Source organism: Hylaeus volcanicus, chromosome 1 (assembly GCF_026283585.1).
Source record: "Hylaeus volcanicus isolate JK05 chromosome 1, UHH_iyHylVolc1.0_haploid, whole genome shotgun sequence".
Taxonomy (NCBI): domain Eukaryota; kingdom Metazoa; phylum Arthropoda; class Insecta; order Hymenoptera; family Colletidae; genus Hylaeus; species Hylaeus volcanicus.
Window position 1 is genome coordinate 35476670 of NC_071976.1, and position 20940 is coordinate 35497609.

The 20940-nt window shown below is 34.5% G+C and overlaps 2 protein-coding genes across 3 annotated transcripts; one reads left to right on the forward strand and one right to left on the reverse strand.

The window, feature by feature from the left end:
• Positions 1–3881: 3881 nt before the first annotated feature.
• On the reverse strand, positions 3882–18292 carry LOC128881303 (zinc finger CCHC domain-containing protein 2). Of its 2 annotated transcripts, none has more exons than XM_054132244.1 (8): positions 17600–18292; positions 14560–15052; positions 14304–14400; positions 13201–13916; positions 12767–12946; positions 12434–12630; positions 10481–11211; positions 3882–10385 (listed from the first exon to the last, which is right to left on the reverse strand). In XM_054132244.1, the coding sequence occupies exons 1-8, from the start codon at positions 17644–17646 to the stop codon at positions 10321–10323; spliced, it is 2526 nt and encodes an 841-aa protein (XP_053988219.1). In that variant the 5' UTR covers positions 17647–18292; the 3' UTR covers positions 3882–10320. The 2 variants fall into 2 exon arrangements, with proteins under 2 accessions (XP_053988219.1, XP_053988210.1); XM_054132235.1 differs by having other exon boundaries at positions 12434–12696; positions 17600–18283.
• A 591-nt stretch (positions 18293–18883) lies between these two features.
• LOC128881338 (alkaline ceramidase) lies at positions 18884–20640 on the forward strand. Its single transcript, XM_054132286.1, has 4 exons — positions 18884–19552; positions 19769–19925; positions 19993–20230; positions 20309–20640. Exons 1-4 carry the CDS (start codon positions 19460–19462, stop codon positions 20628–20630), a joined length of 810 nt encoding a protein of 269 aa, XP_053988261.1. The 5' UTR covers positions 18884–19459; the 3' UTR covers positions 20631–20640.
• The last annotated feature ends 300 nt before the right edge of the window (positions 20641–20940 follow it).

Here is a 20940-nt window from a genome sequence, read left to right on the forward strand (position 1 = left end):
ACAACATTTTCGCCAAGGAAAAAGTTGTTTCAAATCACCTCCCGAACCACCCCTTTCAATGTGTTACAACATTTTTGGGACACCCTGTATATGTAATAAGTTACTATGTAAATAAGTTTCAATAACAAAAATTAATTATATCTGGAAATTATATGCATTAGAAAAATACATTAGCTGGACCAGACTCCCCCCTTAAATAAAATAAACGAACATTCATACAGGGTTTCAAGACTTTGAAATCAGTAAAAACTTTAAAAACTATATATGAAGTAACTCTAGGAACGTCAAGTTTGAGTTAAAAAATCATATCGCTATTTGAAAGTGTACCATTTTGTACTTTTTCAAACAATGTATAAAGAATTTAGAAATCTATTCATGCGCATGATATTTGCTATCGAAGTTTTAAGGTTCAACGAAATGTTAGATAAACAAAAATTGTCGCCTCTCGGTCGCCACTCGAGTTGACGGGTAAAACCCGGTGGCGCCTCTCGAGTGCAAGGGGTCAAGGAGCCAAGTACGCCTGGCGCTGAAAACTGGCCAATGTTTATAATTTCTTTGGGACAAAAAAAAAACAAGTGAATGTATGAAACTGGTGTTTAGAAGTACATTTGTTAAATGTTATCTGATGCCTATTGAAAAGTGTTGGCAACAAATGTGAAACTTTGAAAATATTGATTATGGATTGCCAATGGGCTATAAAGAATTAATTCTGTGCACGATGTATTCGTGATAAATTTTTATAAGAAACAAATCTCGATGCCCTACATAATATTCTAAATAAATGGTATGACTTAAATTTTAAGTCTTAAAATGTCCGAGAACGAGTCGTAGAAACGACGGATATTCTTTGGAAAACAAATTTTACTTCGATAACGAACAAAATAATTCCAGACTCTTCGATACAATCTTGAGTAGTTTGATCCACTCCAACTGTAGCGATTAGTGTTCCATATCCTACCACGATCGGAGAACACGCCTAACAAGATCTGAAACTTAATTGGATAAACACAATAACAGTACCGTTTACTTGGATTTCTAATCATCGGGGAAAAATGAAATTGCACCTTCGACTGTTTTTTTAACTTCGCGATATCATCAGGTCGTCTATGAAAACACATTTCTCGAAAATAAAATGGATTCATTACACGTGCATTCCAGACGTTTTGTTAATATAATATCTTGCATATTATAATGTATGCGGGGCGTTGTGCAAATATAACTTAACGAACTTCCTCGAATTCACCGTACCACATCCGTACACGTGTCGATAAGGCGTATAGCTGAAACAAATCGTTTTCATTAAGATCGTTTACTACTTATCAGGGTTGTGTGAGTAATTAATTACTTTTAAAATTAATTCCTGTCTTTAATTGACAATTAATTACAAACAATGTAATTAAAAATTGTTTAATTAAAATTGAATTAAGCATAATTAATCGAAAGCCATTTAATTGACGATTGCTTTAAGCAGAATTAATTCAAAGCCATCTAATTGGCGACCATACAAAAAAAACGAAATCATTTTTGCATCAACCTAATACAAAATTTCTCTTTTAAATTGTAAATTCTTTCTAAATAAGACGGTAGTTAAAGTTTCAAGTCTATAAATCGACTTCTGTGTAATATAAAAAAGAATATAATAAAGGTATTTATAAATTTTCGTAAGAATTTTTACATCAGTAATTAAAAGAGCAATTCAGCACGTATAGATAGCGTCTAGTTTGCAAGAATTTACGCAAAACATAAAAGTATCTATGCCATATGGACCCATAATGCGGTATCTGTGTTGCTTCCTTTATGCCACACATGTAGTCTTACATAACAGAAGTCTCGTGGATCGATTGCACTCACTGTACTCGATTCGATAATACTTATTAATGAAATTTTATTGGAGAAACTTTGTACGATTGCAGTGCTCCTTTCGCTGCTAACATGTTAATACTGTTTGCGTAACAAATGGTAATTGCTATATTCTAATTAAAAAAGAAAATCACAGAAAATCGTAACAGTATTTATTCGAAGCCCCAACGATTATGCGTGAACAAGAAGCGATGAAAAAAGAGTACAGAAAAGCAGCAGGTATGAGATAATGACAAATGAAATGGAATTGACCGTTAATTTGCCGCACTTACTATGCGGAGAATTCGATTAGTTTAATCCACATCAGAAAATACATTTAACTTATCTAGTACAGTATAATTGTGTATTTGCTAATACAAAATTATTATAATTTTTGTTTACAGGAAATGATATATAACAATATCTGTCGATGGCCCGGCAATGCAACCAACTAGACCTTTTTATTTAGTCTATGAAAAAGTTTTAGTCCCTTTAAACACCTCCATAGAGCTTCTTAATATTACCTTCAACTTCCACAAAGTTAATATATACATATATATATATATAAAAGAATAGCATACAATACTTTAACAAAAATAGGACAAAATGTCACTGTACAGGGTGTCGTATTTGTCGCACGTAAAACACTAGTAAATTTCCATAAAATGCACATATATCCTAAACACACCGACGAAAAGTGTAGACGGTTTGGTTGGTAACGTTTTTTATTAAATATTTCATTACAGGAGGTTAAAATATTTATAATGCATTCAGATAACAGAATTTACAAATATATCTCAATATTTTCGTATAATATATATATATGTATATATGATATATATAATATACAATATATATATATATGTATATATGATATATATAATATACAATATATATATATAGAGAGAGAGAGAGTGTGTATATACACATCACATATTTATATGTAAATTTTTTTTATTTTTTTTCCCTATCATGCTCTCACTCATACATACTTGCGTAATCTCATACACACGTGTTTCCCTTGCGCACCGTTCTCGTATGTACACGACACATAAGTAGCACAAATTCTCGTACAGATTCTTATTATTTCATATTCTTTCTTTCTTTTTTTTCGATTTTCGCATAAATTTTTTTTTTTTGTCCTTTTCTCTGTTTTCCCTTTGTCCTGTTTACATTTTTTTCTCGCGTCACGACAATCGCAACGCCAGCTCTCGTCGTCCAGAGAGAAAAAAGAAGAAACAAAAACAAAACAAAAAAAAAAGAAGAAAACGAACGAACGAACTTCATTCTCGTCGCTCAGATGCTTTCCGAAAACATTATCATTTTTTGTTATTAATTTTTTTCTTTCTTTTTTTTTCGTATTTTTTCTATTCTTACCGGAGAATAATCGTAGCGCGTTTACACGATCGCGATCCAACATGGCGCGCTCCATTCGCCGCGAGAGTTTGCGCGAGCAGCTCCGCTTAAATCCGTGGAAAGCGTGTTTTTCGCTCGAGCTTCAAGGAACCTCGAAACCTTTGGGAAAACCGAGGGGTTTGGGGGGGGGGGGGGGGGGAGGCTCTGCTATCTCCGAACGTTAGGCTTCGAAAAAAAGAGTCGAAAGTTTCCCGACGTTCGTCTCGTTTCCTCTCTTCGACGCTTTTCGAAAAAGGAGACACGATAAACTTCGGATTCATACGAAACCCTAGGGTTTTCCTGTTACCGATCCCACGCGATCCCAGGCCTTCCCCCGAATGATCGGGAACGTCTTTACAAGGTTTCTCCAATGAAAAAAAAAAAAAGAAAAAAAAACGAAAGGGGCTTCGACTAGATACCCTCTCTAGATCTAACGACGCTGCTTCGCTTCGACATAGAGCGAGGCGAATCCGCGCGATTTTGCCTGGTTTGGAGCTGCTTGCGACGATCTGTACGGGGAATCGGTAAGATTCGACCGTCTTCCCGCTCGCTTTTCTATCTTTCTCTCTCGCCGTCGTCTCGATTCTCGCTATATTTTTCACACGCTATTTTTTCTTCGTTCTTTTTTTTTTGTTCGTTTTGCATTTTTTTTTTTTTTTTTGTTGTCTTTTAATACAGCGTTTTCTTTCTCACCCAAAGCGCGTATTGTCTTCGTGACGGTCGCCTCGTGCTAACGTTCTCTCTCTCTTTCGCACACACATTGTTTTTTAATTGTTATTATTAATATTATTATTATTATTATTAGTATTATTATTATTATTATTATTATTATTATTACCGTAACGCGAGTTCTGCTGGCGAAACACGCAGCAAATGTATATCGTAATTGTAAGCGCTTTGTAAGTCACTATGCCGACGGTATCTCGATAAATGGCTGTGTACATGTGCGCACACGTGTGTGTGTGTGTGTGTGTGTGTGTGTGTGTGTGTGTTCGACGTGTTTCGTTTCGACTTCTCTTGTCGTTTGTTTACTGTTAACGCGTTATCTTATTCGTTTATTTTATTTTTTTTTTTCGTTTTATTATTTTCTGTACAATCCTAATCGCTGCCCAATTACACCCCTGTATGTCCAAAAAAACGTTTGGAAAAAAGGAGATACACCGTAACTCTATTCCTCTCTCGCATCCTGTGGCTTTTCTCGCATTTTTTTTCCTTTATAAATATACACATATACGTGTATATATATATATATATATATATATATAATTTCGTTTCCTTTTTTTCGCTCGAGTTATTCGAGTACTGGAGATGTAAAAGTGTCGAGAAAGTTTGTTATTCCGTGGCATATCAAGAGTGTTGTGACAAAGAATATCTAACTATATATATATATATATCAATATTAATTAAAATACGCCAAAGAGAAACGAAAAGAAAGATTTACGTAATTGAATCTTTAACACATTGCCAACCAATGGTCTCTTTACGCCGCATCGCGTTGTGCGTTTACAAATATACACAATAAGCGTGTGTACAGTAACCACATGCCATTTAAAAATCGAAGATACGATTGGCAGGTAGTGGATAAGAATTAATTTTTCGAAAGAGGTACATATCCGAGATCATTTATGTACCTAGACAAAGTAATCTGATTTAACAGTTTTGCGTAATTTTGCGTACGAAATGTCACTGAATATTTGTGTAATTATCGGTACGTAATATTAATGCGATATTTAAAGAAATATCGTCATTGAATAGCTTCACAGATACGACGAATAAAGCCACGTTATTGTCTAAAGTTCACGGAAAGTGTGCGGTTGGCAAAGTGTTAAAAGCGAACGGCTTATTTGGTCTTCAATTTTACGGCTGGATAGACAACAAAACAGTTTACTTCACCGTGCAATCTACATCGTCCGGTAATTTTAACTAAACAAAAGGATTTCAACTTTCTTTACTCGCTCAAGTTTTCAACGAAGGACTCTATCGTTGGGTTCGTTTGAATTTTATGTCCCGATAGGTTCGCAAACGTAAAAAGAAAAACGCTAACGATCGGTTCTAATTGAAGCGAGAAGAGGAACAATTAACACTTTATCTACCGAGAGCCCACCTATAGTTTTTAATTTCAGTGTTCCCCGTACAGGACCTTGTTATTTTGTGTGCTTCGAGGAAACACGCGAGCCTTTTGATCTATCTACTAACGATGTACACAAATTAATGTCAGCCTAGATGAATGTATACTAATATAGAAAATCTAAATTTGTAGACTGTTTCGAAACAGGCCAGTAGTTAAAGTGTTAAAGAGCGGCGAGTAGTTGTGCTAACAGGGATTAGAAACGGAAACAATTATTACAAGAGCTAATTGAATTACGATAGAACGATAGAGACAACCAAGGTTGACGCGTTAAAATCTGTTCACGGTCCAAATCGCATTCCCTTTTATCTTCATCAACGGCCTACATTCGACGAAAAAGGAGAGACACTTTTGTTGGCATAACGATGTCCAATCTTTCTGGAAACTTTACATCTCTACCTTACAACGAATATATAATATTATCCTTATTATTATTACTATAATTAATATCAATATTATCATTTCATTATAGTTATCGCTACTATTAATCTCTCACGTTTCTGTTCTACGGCTTCCGTTCGAGTGATATGGTTCTTTAACTTTTTCTTCTTTTTTTTTTCCTTTTTCTTTTTTTGATTCGTTCAGGTATAATACTGATTTGATCAAGAGCATTTGAACTATTTTTTTTTCTTTCTTTCTTTCTTTTTTTTTTTTTTTTTAATAATGTAGCATAACGATTGCATCAAACAGATTTCCACCCAAAAAGACACACGAATCTTTTGAAATCGACGACCGCCACAGTCTTCACGCGATACACAAGCCTAGCGACTTTGGCTGGAGAGGTAAAAACATGGAGCACTTAGTCAAAGTAGGTTGCAGTTTGGACATGCATCTCGGCGAAGCATGAGGATGTCAAATAAGAAAATAAACAAAGAGTTTGAAAACAGGATAAAGTGTTGCTCAACCCTCTGGAACCACTACATGGACAGGTCTCTCACTTTTGCGATCACAATTCTCTACAGAAGACAACTACAAAAGAGTTTATTTATTGCTAGCTGAAATCAGACTCTTGTAACAATATTCTCTATATCAAGTTGCAAATCTTTGCAAGAAGATGTCTGGAGTTGGCAAAAAAAAACCATAGAAGACCTCAGCGTTAAAAGAAAGGGGATCAGAAATACAGGGTGTCCCATCAGAAACGACGTTTTAAGGCAAATAGGAGATCTCCCTACAGATGAGAAGAGACTTGCCAGAAGATATCAAGCAAAAGTCACCAACACCATGGACAACAAAGATCCTATCACGTTTCCAAGAGTCTACGCTGATAGCGAGTCCACCGACTCCGAAGAAGAGCCTCAACAACCAGATCACAGAAGAGCCAAAGCCTCGAAAAGATATTGGAAACAGTGACAAGAGTAGAGACTGGTCTATACCGATTCGATGAAGAGAACCTAACTCTCTGTGCGCAGAGATAAGTCTGCTCCCAGTAAATCACCAATTATAGGTGACACAGGAACCATGAAGACTTGTGGTAGCCGACAACCTTCCTCCTCCCCTTCCCAACAACAACATTTCTTTGCTGTCATTAGTTTCTTCTCGCTAGCTTAAATGTGCGTGGTATTTGCCAAACAAAGGAGTCTCAATTCTAGCTAAAACCACATCTGCGAAGTTGCAACCAATGGAAGTGATTTTACAATGTTACGTAACAGTTGAAAAACGTATTGTAGAGAACGAAACTAATAAGATAAATAGACTATCGATACGATGTGAACGTACAGTTGGAAAGTGCATTTCCCATAAAATATCGAATAAATTTATAAAATGAAACGGCGCAACGGAAACCATAATTCCTTACTTCGACGCGTTGGAACAGAATTGTTTTCGTCAAATAACATCTACATAACGTATCATGTTTATCGAGCATGACATTATTGCTAAAGTGCGCATTACACGACCTTCGTTTATCTACAATTGCTGATTGGCAACGAAAACATACAACTGCCTTATTGTTGTTTACAACATTAATACTATACAATAATATTTCTCTGAAAAAACCTATACTGATGTTACTCTAAGAAATATTGCTTAAATAGTTAAGGACAAAATATATCGCGTTCGTTTTATTGCCAATGATACTAGATCGAAAAACTACACCTTTTCACCGTCAACGTCGACGGTTGGTAAACGGTAATAAAGTGGCGCGCGCTAATAATTACTATTGCTTTCGAATAACTAATCGTGACTACAACTATCACGATATTGCTTGGTCGACAATGATTTGTTACTGCTTGGCAAGGTGGTATATAAATCCTCTCTATAACTTATCGAAGTTATCAGAAATTACGTCAACGAATCAACACTAATAATATTTTCAATTTTTGTAAAGTGAATTTACTCGAGAACCGAGTTCTGAAGTTTTCACCGTGAACTTAAGACTTGATCACGAAAAAAACACGAAAATCTTTTTATCGTTCCATACGCGCATGCCATAAAGTCAGACTCCTTTGTTTCGTGGTCGAAGCACGTACAAATTCGCGAAACCGCTGTGTTTATTCTTTCGCTATTGTCAAGCAACACAATTACATTTCTGACGCGATACAAACGAGGCTTGTTACTTCTTCTTCTTCTTTTTTTTTTTTTTTCGTTTTGTAAACTTTACTCAGACGAACTCTGCCACTTATTATGAACACTAATACCTGGGACAGAGTGCTCGCGAATGCCAACAAATTTATCTTTTTTTCTCTTTTCGTTTTGTTTATCGTGAAGTTGAATAGGTGTTCTGGTTTACAGCTTCGATATAAATTTCACCAACTTCTCATCGATCACAGCCACATCGAAACTTTTCTCAGGTAGTTCGAAAAAAAAAAAAAAATTATTATTATTCGCTAATGGTAACAGCAAGATAAATGTCAACCTTTGCTTTTCTTTTTTTTTTTTTTTTTTCGTAGACCGGTATAAAGACACTAGGTATTGACATAAAAAATGGCACTTTCACTAAACATCACCTACGAACACCGAAACCAGGTTTCTGTAATTACGTTAATAAACTTGTTACAAACAATTGACAAAAGTTTGACTAACATATTACCGGGAGCAACGTCTTCAGTTGTAATAATTTTAAACTGACCTACGATTCTTTTTTTTTCTTTCTTTCTTTTTGTTAAATTTGTAATCTACACACGATTTTGGTAATCGATCGATAAATAATTAGTTTTTGGCTTTCTTTGGAGTTTGTAAAGATCAAACGTTGTTTAGAGAACATTTAGGAAACACATTTCTCGCGTATAAAAAAATAATCTATGAAAAATAATATCATCATAGAGAATTTATATCGTAATTAGAATAAAATCAGCGAGCCTGATTTTAAATCTTAAAAGTCAAACTTTCATCCTTGCAAAGACACCGACACTGGTACATTAATTTACTCAAAAATTTTCTCACGTGGCCACTGACTAGCTGCCGAAATATTCGAGTACCAACCAAAAGAAACACCTGAGAAATTCTTTATATCGAGATATCATCAAAGGAAAGTTTTTAAATGCATACGTATTCAAATTCACACATTATTCACTCTCGTTCACTTTTATAGCTTTTCATTCCATACTATTAGGTATTTAAGACCTACTACACATAGATCAGGTGCATAATATGAGAGCCTTACGAGTAAAAAGTACAAACCATCGTAAATTACAGGGGCTAGTCAAAAATTTTCCAAATTATGCACTCTAATAGAATTAGATTAACACTCGCTAATGGTGTTTTTAATCAAAAGTTAATTTAAGTGTAGTAGCAACTTGTTGACAAGGCGAGCGCATAACGTAGATTGCCACTTTACTCATACCTAAACGCTAACACATATTCCAAGAATTATTATTCTTGCCTTCCCCCCTCCCCCTCCCTTTTTTTTTTTTCATTAACCACTAAGAAGATTCTAAACGCATGTAACGCATTGGTTACATTTAAAAAAGACGGGCGATCAATAAAAGTCGTATAAAATTGCTTAAGTTGCACGTGATTGCGTGACTATATAAATAGGATGAGAGTTATTGTTACTTAGCTAACTATTCATAAATTAATAAATGAGTGGTGAGCGGCGTATATATTCGTAGTTTTATACACACAGGAGCGCAACGGCAGCTAGATGATCGAACACTTATGGTTTGTTGTTCTCTCATTCTTTCTTTCTTCATTTTTTTCTCTCTCACTTTCGTCTACACATTCACTCGTCATTCTTCCACGCTATATTTCCCACTTATTTCGTCCTCACCATTCTATATATTTTTACACTCGTTCAAACATTGCGCACGTAAGAATTGAGAAAATATATATACATAAAAACGTCGTGATGCAGTAGCGATAATAGAAGTAATAGTAATAGTTTAATAGTAATAGTAGTAATAGTGGTAGTAGACATACTAGTAGAAGAAAAGGTATCAATGATAAATATAGTCAAACGTGGTAGATTTTATCTAATCAGAGCACAATGCGTTGTTTTCTTTTTTTTTTCATTGCATTTCATTTATGGCTAGTTATTAGAGAAATGGGGAGAAATGGCTTAGAGGGTGAATAGCCCATAGGTATCGTTTGGAAAGACCCGAGTCAATGTCTAACACAAATCGTTCAAAATGTATTCTAACAACATAGATGAGAACACCTGGACTCTGCGTTATGCTTCCTTTAGTTCTTTTCCCTTTGTACACGACGCTACATCTTTTTACAATCATAGTTAAGAATAATTACTATCATAAATAAGATCTCGTAAAAAGTATACCTGGTACCGTGAACTGTGAAACATCCTCAGTTAAAAAATCGTCGTCCTGAATATAAGGGATGTCTACAAAAATCACCGAAAACTTGCACAAGGAGCGATAGCAGTCATCTTTTGAACGGTCCTTAAGTTGTATTGCTGTCGTGGGGTCATGGTAATAGTGGTAATGGGAATGATAATGACAGTGATGGTAACAGTAATTATGGTAGTGATGATAATGGTAAATTGCTGGGTGGTCCGTGGCAGGGGATCACTTGTCAGAACTTGGGCACTCTCCAGGTTGTTTCATTATACTGTAGTCTAGGCGGTACTGAGCTGTAATTAGAAATATGTATCGTTTATGAAAAGAAGCGACATAAATTTAAACAATCAAATGCTGCTAGTCCAATAAATAGAAAGTAAAAGATTACCTTTCTTGGTAAGATCTTCCATCGTTTGATCCTTACAATCGACTGCGAGATGATTGCTACTGCCACAATTATAACACGAGATTTTCGTTGGTGGGACAGCAGCTGGCGCGTACGTAACAACCGGAGTAGGAGGCATGTATGGTGCTTGTACGGGTGTTGCGGCAGCGTTCGGTGGCGGTGGGGGTGTTCCTCCTGAAGATGGATGCCCAGGATACTGGTACATCATTTCACCGTTCGGTTGATACGTGGTCGGATAAGCTGGTCTTGCATACGGTCCATGTGAGAAGTTAGAATAAATACCACTGCTGGGTCTCAAAGTTGAGAAATGACCATGCGGCAGATACGTGACCTGCGATTGCGTTGGTGGCGCGGGAAAGGAAACGCATTGCGATAAATTCGGTGCTCCACCGCCGTTCACCATTTGATTTTTATGACGCATCACATGCGCCTGATTTTTTCTAGGACGTTGCCTCTCCGGTATCGATTGTATAGGCTGTTGAGGTGCTGGATGTGACACTGCGCTCGTAGAGTGCGCCGATGCTGAGTTAAGGTGATCGGTAACTGGTGGTGCGTTGCTCTCGCTCACCCACGGGGCTGCTGGAGGTGTTTCCGGCGGAGACCTGCTACCAGTACTATCGGAACTACTGCTTTGCGAACAGTGCCTACTGCTCTCAGGGTCTAACCTCAAGGCTTGAAATTGCGTCAAACAATACACATGTTGAGCATTGCACCTAAAACGTTTTAATATTATATTAATTCAATTGATTTCAACGAATATTATTAAGCAGAGTAGCCAAGCCTCAAAATCTTCAAAATATCGTTTTTGATGTTACCTATTCTAATAGCTACAAGTTTTTTTTTTTTTTTTTGTGAATTTCAAGCTTCATTGAATAGTTCCAGAAACTGGCGAAACGGCAATCAAATTCCGAGCGGAATGAAGGTAAATATTAGAACGTAACATACAGAACGTCCGTTTCTTTCCCTCAAAGTAAATACGCTTTGACTTTGACATAATAAAGGTGGCAGTTTTGCCGTTAAATTACGATATTCGTAGCGTGTTGTAGTATTTGTATGTACACTTGACTTTGATTTACTACTGGACTTGATAAACTCCAAAAAATGATAAGCAATTATTTGCGCTTGACAATTATTCATTGACGAAACGAAAAATTATATGAATGCTTTCGACCTCGTAAAACTTTTTCAATCTTCAAAAGTATGAACTATTTATAAACTACAAAAAAGATATGAAAATAAAATAAAGGAACATAAGGAATATGAAAAATAAAAAGTAAATTAGTGTAAAGGATAATCCTTTTCTTACAATTATACAATTTTTCACTTAAAACTATTAATTTCATGATTATACATAAAAAACAAATTCATTCTCTTAAGAACTCAGAAAGTGTGAAACCTTAAACGCGATCGACATTTTCTCAAAACTACGTTTCCGGAAACAGTGGATATAAAATATTGAAGGTGGCCCCAACAATTCTTCGAAACTTTTCTACACGTGCGCTTAAAAAGGTTATCTAAAGTGTGTCGGAAGCAAAATTTGGAAAAAAATTTTTTTTAAATGAATAAACTTTGATTTTTCTTAATCAAATGTACACAACATTAATTTTACATTTTGTTTCCGACAAACAAGATATATATCTTTTCTATATTATAAATCCATTGATAATTTTTTTTCAGATTTCCCACGAGTCTGGAAGCATCTTCGCCGTCTAAAAACCACACATTTACGTAACTGAATGTAAACTTTAGCAATTACTGGTATTTTTTAATGATAGTCTGAGAAAAACATTTACCGAATAACGAGTAATAAACTATACAAAATTCGAAATAGTTACAGTAATTCATTTGCTAGAACTGTAAGATTAATGAACGGTTAATATTTAAAATTCTGAAGCTTTACTACCCTCGTGAAGTGATCACTTTGATATTTCTTACCTTGGATATCGATTTTGTACCCCAGCAACAGGTAACGTAAGACAGGCATAACATGGTGCGTTCTGTGTAGCATACATTGGTGGCGGTGCAGGATACATTTGTATTTGCGCGGGATCTAATGGTGGCATATTAGGATATCGCCGTAAATTAGGAGTAGCTGCGTGATTATGATGATGATGCATCGCTGGATGTTGTTCCTGTAATGGCATTGACTTACTGCTTTGATTTCCATTATCATTTAACATCTCCATCCCCGGTATAGCCTGGATAATAATTGTTTGACGTGCAATTTTTTATTTGTATAATATGAAACGTAAAGTATTTAATGATTACCTCATTTTCAATTGGTTCTACAACTGCATGACCCGTGTTAGTAGTATTGTCCAATTTTTTCTCGCTATTAATTTGGTTTAAACCGTTAGTCGTTTGACTCTTAACTATACTTCGTAATTGCCCAACTGCATTTGGTGTTAATCCTATATCCCTTAAATCTTCGTCGCTCATCCTCCGAATCTGTTCGTGGCATGTAGTAAGTAATGGAATTAATGTCAATGTATTATATAATGTTACGCTTTATATAATTGCAAAATATGCTACTAGGAACTGAATTTATGTATAATATAAATAAAGAATGAGATTCGATTACATAGTAATCTATGTATAATAAACTTCAATTATTTTTAATGAAATCAATTTGTTTTTCTCCGATACCAATAAAATCACGTCTATTTAATTATTTCATTTATTTCAGCACTTTACTATCTTACCTCATCGAGTGAAAAATTCTGTAAGTTGCCTTTGAAATTTGGCATCTCCTTCCCTAGCGTTTCTCGTAAAGAGTCACCAGAAGTTGAGGACCGCAATCGTGGTGGTGGTGGTGGTTGTTTAGATTGTGGTGCTGCCGGAATTAAGGTAGAAGGAGTATTCTCTATGCTATTATGCCGCGAAAAAGTTGTGGAACTGCTGATAGGTAAAGGAACAGAGCGTGATGGAAGCAATGGAGGTTGTCCAGGATGACTCCTACTCGTACCAAGTGTAGGAAGTGGGGGAAGAGAATTGGCATTTGAACTTGCGATGCTTGTCTGACTGTTAGAGGCACTCGTTGACGTTGTTAAGGTGTTCGAAGTAGACTGAGTCACTTGTGACGAAGTACGCGGCATTGTGTTATTCCTGCGACCCATTGGGGAATTACTGCGGCTAGGAGATCGTGACTGGGATGGCGACGATTGACGGCTGACTAAGGGGGAAGGTGGATAAGCCAACATATCGCCAGTGTGATACATCAGTTGATTCCCCATCATAACCTGACCTGTCCATGGTGGCATATGATTTACTGATGAGAAGCCAAGATGAAGGTATGGTGTTCCACCACCCGATCCTATCGGCATTTGTTCCGGTGCTGATAAACATAGTCCAGGAGGAGGCATCGAAAGACCAGGAGGAACACCAGTTACCATAGTATTATTTCTCATTGCCATTTCTCCTGCAAATAATATATAAAAGAAATATGTTAACAAATATAATTGTATACATACATCTAATATATGTAAAGGGAGCCATTACTGGTAGTGGAAAGTGGGCGACTCTTAATAATAATAATAAAAAGAAAAAAAATTGAAAGTGCAGAGTAAAGTTTTTGCAAATGAATTGGACAGTTAACTATGAATTAGTATAGTAAATATCGTCACAGATCATATTTTGCTTATTTAAGATCTTACATTTACATATTATTAACTTATTTTTTCATGTAGAATCATCCACTATTTAATTGTACTACCAATATATTTTTTTCAATTATTCTTCAATTCTTGATGGTTAATTGAACATAATGTACATTATACATATATTTCATGCGATACACATAAATTACCATGGTAAGTCTGCATCGGAGGAGGTGCCATTAAACAATTGCCCTGCATTTCAGTATCCATTAACCTTTCATTTGTATTCATACACGGTGTGCAACCCTGTTATTAAATACATATATTAATGAAGTAAATTTCAAATCTTGGATTTACTACATTTACATATTATTTTATTTGTATACAAATAATAGAAGAAAGAACTTAAGAATGTATTATTAATTGCATAGAACAAGTATAATTGATATAAGAATTTGTACATACTTGTGTCTGTTTGTAAGATGCGTTTGACTTTGACAGATTCAAGCGAGCTTCCTCCTCTTGAAGTTTTATATAAATATTGCCAAAGACACTCTTCTGCTCATATGTAAACGCTGGGTGATTTAAAGCCATTGTGTACAATAAGAGCAGCTCTTCTAAAGGTTGGTCATCTGGTGTGAAGGTGGTCCCATTTAATAGATTTGAGATCTCTTGATAGTCAAAATTTGATAGATTCTTGTACAAGATTACTGCACATGCATAATTACAAGAATGTAATAATGCCATGTAAAGAGCAAGTTTCCTTCGTGTACGTTTATCTGCCACCCCTAAGGTCGTCAGCTCAGTAAGATCGGAGGCACTGTTTGCATGATGTTCCGTGTCACGAAGGTCATTGTAGTCCCGCTTACCAATATCCTCGACACAAGTGCCAAGGTATCGTACTTCAAATGGCAGGCACATATTTAATAACGTGCACATGACATCGATACGTTTATAACTGCACATGGATAAAGATTTAAATAATGAATACACAATATATCATGGAATTACTTCATTGTTATTATAGAGTTTTTGAATGAATATAAAAATGTCTACCTAAGATGTATGATAATACTAAAAACTACTAATGACTATTATTATTATAAAACATAAATATATTAAAGAAAAAAATTATTGTAATAGCTATGTAAGAAGAATTAATATTTTTGTCTAATGTTATGTATGATTATATTCAATATTAACAATTATGATTAAACAGTGTTGTATTATTGTATATTGGAATCTAAATACACAGCATTTCATTGGTGCCACTATGGCAATAGAAATGATACATACAACAACTCAGCTCAAGTATTATTTATGGTAATAAACTGAATTACCAAAATAAATAAATAAAATTTGAATTACAAACATTTATCATTTTTATGAGAAAAGGAACAGTTTTAATTTTCAACAGCAATATTACAAGAGATCCTTGAAGTTACTGATTGCTCATATTAAAGAACCTTCTTAGGATGCAAAGAGTTAAAATATTATCTTTTGTAAGTTTATTACTTGCAGAAATTTCAATGTCACCTTCATGTTTTAACTTTTATTATATTTAATTTACCACGCATTCCAAGATATACCAAACGTAATAAAAGAAATGTAGTTTTGATAAATCATATGTCATATAAACCTATGAAAATTTTAAACCTTGTAAGAAGTACAACAGATAATCATATAGAACAAAACTATCACTTCCAGATCATAAAGAATACTGATTATTTTTTCCACAATGATTCCTTGTATGTGCAATGACACTGAATCATTTTCTATGAAAGAAAATTTTCTATAAATATTTTTTAAAGGTAGACTATATATAGAATGCAAGGCATAAATGGGTTAAGATGGAGAAACAACAGAATTGATCTATAAAACTTTGTCAATGTCTTCTCAGTAACATGAGATCACACTACTATACACAAAAATAGTAAAATTGATTTTTTGATAAGCTGCATTCAGTAGTTGCTAATATCAAAACTTAAATAACTAAATGTAGAAGAAATGTAATTTAACAAGACATACAACTAAAGCAATACATCAATTTCATAGATTTTATATTTTATTTTTCTTACTGTATATTTACCAAAAGCTATTTCTGATTTTATTTCAAATTTTGTCTGTTATTTTGTAAAATTTTGTACTCATGCACAGAAGTACACTATATTCAATGTGATAGCTATTAAAAACATGTAACACATAAACCTAATTCTAAAGATCAGCTTAATTCTTCTTTCATTGCTAGTTAATAACAATTTCTGAATTTTTAATTCATTACTAAATTTATGGAATATCTGATACATGATTGATCAAAATTATAATCTATCTATCACATCTCATATATCTTGATACATGTTGGGTATAATAAAAACATATGGTTTCATTTATAGACATAAATGTGACATAAAAATCTATGCAAATAATAATTTCATAAAAAATTCAAATACAATATTACATTTTCCTTTACAATTGTAAATTCATTAAGATTAAAAATCTAATCCTTTTTCTTATTGTACTTGAGTCTAAAATAGTTTCAATAGCATGAATGTAACTATTAGCAGCAATTCGTAATAAAAATAACATATTCTGATTAATGGTTTTGATTATCTTAGTCTCCTTTAATTTTTCAAACTAAATTCTTGAACAGTTTGATTCTTCGAAGAAGTGAATTGGTAAGAGAAATTCTGGATAAATATCACCATCAGAATGGATAAACGGTTAGGCATGGACAAACTATGTTTCATGTTATAGTAGTTTAACTATGTATATCAATTAAATCAATTTTTATAAATACATGACTTTGAGTTAACTTCTATTTCTCCTTTGATTTACCAAGAATTTTTAAAGAGAAATAAATAAAACTTTGATTTACACCTGCATGCTTTCGACTTAACAAAGTTCAATTTATAGTAGTCTAACTATATATTCACATAAAAATCAAATTATAATTTGTACATACAGTTCATAACAAAACATACATATATTTCACTTCAATTGTATTCATTTTAAATGCCTTTAAAAACATACTTTTTAATATTTTGCTAAAATTAATCTATCATAAGAATTGTAAATAATATTGTATATTTCACGCTTCACTATCTCCAAACGAAAATCTAAAAACGATATATCCATCAATTCACTGTTGAATTTCAAGTACTTGGAAAATTTATAGACACAGTTGCTACCATACATGGTATCTCTGTATGTAACAAGTAAAGTAATTACATGTCAGCAATAAAGTAAATTAGATATCAAAGTAAATCGATAACCGAGTAATTTTCAAATAATTAATATAAACATGACGGTTTCTGACACGAAGAATCGAGATAAGATCGCGACGGGATGTTCTTTTTGGTTAGCTCGAAATTTGGTAAGAAGGATGAGGAGGTCACGGTGAAAAACGTAACAGTAAGTTGAGAACCCGGGAATTATTTGATATATTATCAGGAAGTAAAGAGTATGGAACGAAAACGGAAAACTATGCAGATGATATTTCGATTACCTGGACAGATTCCCAAACCATGATACCACGTTCTCCTTACACACCATTGCCAGACAACATTGATACCACTTGGGCTGAAGAAAGCGCCGATGCGGACAGCTTTGGCGCCTCGGGTGTTGCTATCAAGTGACAATCACGGCGGGGCCTGGCACAATAACGAACCAATTCCAAACCGTTTAGAAATGTGGAAATCTCGTCAGAATCCGGGGGTGACCAGCCGTGGTGAGGACATGAAACGCACAGCGGCGGCAGCAGCAGCACAGCGCACCGTGAAGTATCCACATTCGCGGCAGCAGGCAAGAAAGCCAGGCACAACTGAACGATCAGCGAAACGACGAGCGCTGACGAACGAAACACACGTTCATAAAAAGCCTCGCGTAAACAACCACACGATCCTTCGGTCGAAAATAAAATTCCACCTCCGTAATTATCCCTGCTGAGTACGTTAACTCTCACACTAGATGCTCCGAATCGAAAATTCGAGTCTCGAGATCCGTTCACATGCTCGCGTTAAAAAAGGCATCGGGTATTCGCTCCAATCTACGATAAGGCCATCATCTCATGTGAGCGACAATCGTATCTGCCAGTTACCGTATTGGCTATCCTTTCGTCCGTTATCACAGAATCGACTTTAGAGGCTAAAGCTGGCTAACCACCGGCCTAATCGAAACTTGCGCATCGATTCATTGTCTCGTAATATCTTTTCATATATTACGTGACCGAATCACTAAATTTCACGAGTGTACCGTACAATTATATGGGTTGAATCGTCTGAATACAGAGTGTCCCAAAAATGTTGTAACACCTTGAAAGGGACGGTTCGGGAGGTGATTTGAAACAACTTTTTCCTTAGCGAAAATGTTGTCCGAGGCTTCGTTGAGGAAATATTAACAAAAAACCCCGACCAATCAGAGCGCGAGTATACCGGTGGAGCGGCCGCGATAGCGTATGAGCGAAGCCGCCTAGCGCGTACCCTACGCTCCAACGGTATACGCGCGCTCTGATTGGTCAGTGTTTTCCGTTAATATCTCCTCAACGAAGCCTCGTACAACATTTTCGCTAAGGAAAAAGTTGTTTCAAATCACCTCCCGAACCACCCCTTCAATGACTTCCAACATTTTTGGGACACCCTGTATTTCAATGACGTAATACCATCACATATGTCTATACGTGATACATATTTAATAAATAATTCTCTTGGATTTTCTGCTCTGATTCGTCAACTTGTTTCGATTTGCATTAGTAAAAGAACCAGCAGTTTCAGCACCAACCAAAACTCAGTTTTCTTCGAAGCATCATCGTAATTGGTGACTTTCTCCTCTCACGGCAAGAATCAATTGCACCTGAGTGTAAAAACAAAGACAAAAGGAAAATAACAGATTGAGACTTTGTTGTTTTTTACTTGCGACTTTCCCCTCACGCTAAACGATTATTTGTCATTCTCTGTGGTGAATGTATTTATATTATTGTACCGACATTATTTGTCCTTTGATTCTAATAAAAATACAAATAAAATGTTGACATGTCATGCGAATAATATATTCTTTAATTATCTTTTGTGTAATGTATTATAATAATTACACGATACTTGTGGTGTGACTAATAGAAATCATTAATACGCGAATGGTATATTTGATCGAGAGTATGTACTATTAATACAAATGGTATGTAGAACATACAAAAGGTGCAAAGATATACTACGAATGTTCCTTTGTTCTAACATTCTTTGTGAGTTTTGAACGGTTCACCAACTAATTTCTGCGTGATCAAATTTATAAAATTTCTCCAAGGACTGCAAATTGAGGAGTTCTAAATTTTTGTATTTATAAAAATTAAGTGACATATTAGATATACTTCGACATGTGGAAACCATTTGAAGCTGGTAGTTCGCCTGTCGACTGGTGTGAACGTAATTACAGCATTTCTTCTAGTATTGCAGAATTTATGAATACGGTTTGTACTTTACAATGACAATAAATACAAATATTATAAATTCTGTTTACTATTCTTGTAATCAATTGAAGTAGCAGATATTCTTTGTTTAGAACATTAATGTTATTAAAAAGACACAGTCCTCTAGCAGCTTGTTTAAATTATTATTTTTCTTATATACTGTTTAAATATTAAAATGATGTAGCAGTAATGAAGTAATCATAATCTTGTTTGTAGCTGAGCAATGTGATATTTCTATTACTTCCTCCTGTCCTTATGCATCTCTTCAGAGATTATGGACGATTTGTAAATCCTGGAATTCATATCATTTGGTTCTTGTTAATGATAGTAGGTCTTAGCAGTGCATACTTTCATGCTACCTTGTCTCTTATAGGTAAGTAATTCATTGTCAAAATTTCAGGAATAAGAATATATCTAAATGTTTTTTAATATCATAACAGGACAATTATTAGATGAATTAGCAATTTTGTGGGTATATATGGCTGGTTTCTGTATGTTCTTTCCAAGAAGGTATTTTCCAAATATTTTACAAAATGACAGAAAACTTCTTTCTTTGTGCGCAATGTTACCAACTCTTATTGCAACTGGTTTGTCATTTATACATCCTGCAATAAATGCATTTGCATTAATGAGTCTTTGCATACCAGCCTTTGGATTTATGATAATTGAATTAAAAAGGTAAAATTTTTAAGTAAAATCATTAAACAGCTACACAATGCAACATCAAATTTTAACAGTGAACATGTTTTTCTTAAGGACAAAGTCCATGAGAGTTTATAGATTGGGTTTACGGTGTGGTGCTGTTTGGCTACTAGCTGTTGCTTGCTGGTTAAACGATCGTTTATTTTGTGATACTTGGCTAAATCTAAATTTCCCTTATCTACATGCACTTTGGCATTTGTTTATTTTCATTGCAAGTTACACAGCAGCTGTTCTCTTTGCATATTTTTCTGTAAAAGATGAAAAACCACAACAATCGCCCGTATTAAAGTATTGGCCAAAGGATGATTTTGAACTTGGAATACCATATGTAACAATCAGAAGTTACATTAAACTCGACATTAATACAAATATATAATTATCAATATAACTATCAAAAGGCTGTTTTTCCTTCAGGAAACAATGATCTTAACTTTAAAAACAAAAGAGTGAGAACATAATATACATTGAAGTGTATTATTTAATTTTGTTATTTTAAAAACTTAACTTTGTACTAGTATTTTTACAAAGAGAAATATGTATTTTACATTTATATATCATAGAAGAATCTATCTTTGTATCTTACATAAAAGATAGATTTGTCTTTTTAAAGGACTGTATTAAAAATTAACGAAATCGCTTACCGTCGTAACATTCGTGATATTACTCTAGTTATTACTTTTTGTACA

Excerpts from the sequence above, each read along its gene's own strand:
- LOC128881303 (XM_054132235.1), bottom strand. The coding sequence starts at position 17,646 with ATGGTGTGTAAGGAGAACGTGGTATCATGGTTTGGGAATCTGTCCAG. Across the intron at positions 13,917-14,303 it reads TCCGATGCAGACTTACCATG|GAGAAATGGCAATGAGAAAT; the intron begins GTAATTTATGTG and ends TATTATTTGCAG. Across the intron at positions 12,947-13,200 it reads AGAATTTTTCACTCGATGAG|ATTCGGAGGATGAGCGACGA; the intron begins GTAAGATAGTAA and ends TGCCACGAACAG.
- LOC128881338 (XM_054132286.1), top strand. The coding sequence starts at position 19,460 with ATGTGGAAACCATTTGAAGCTGGTAGTTCGCCTGTCGACTGGTGTGAA. Across the intron at positions 19,553-19,768 it reads TTGCAGAATTTATGAATACG|CTGAGCAATGTGATATTTCT; the intron begins GTTTGTACTTTA and ends TCTTGTTTGTAG. Across the intron at positions 20,231-20,308 it reads ATGATAATTGAATTAAAAAG|GACAAAGTCCATGAGAGTTT; the intron begins GTAAAATTTTTA and ends GTTTTTCTTAAG.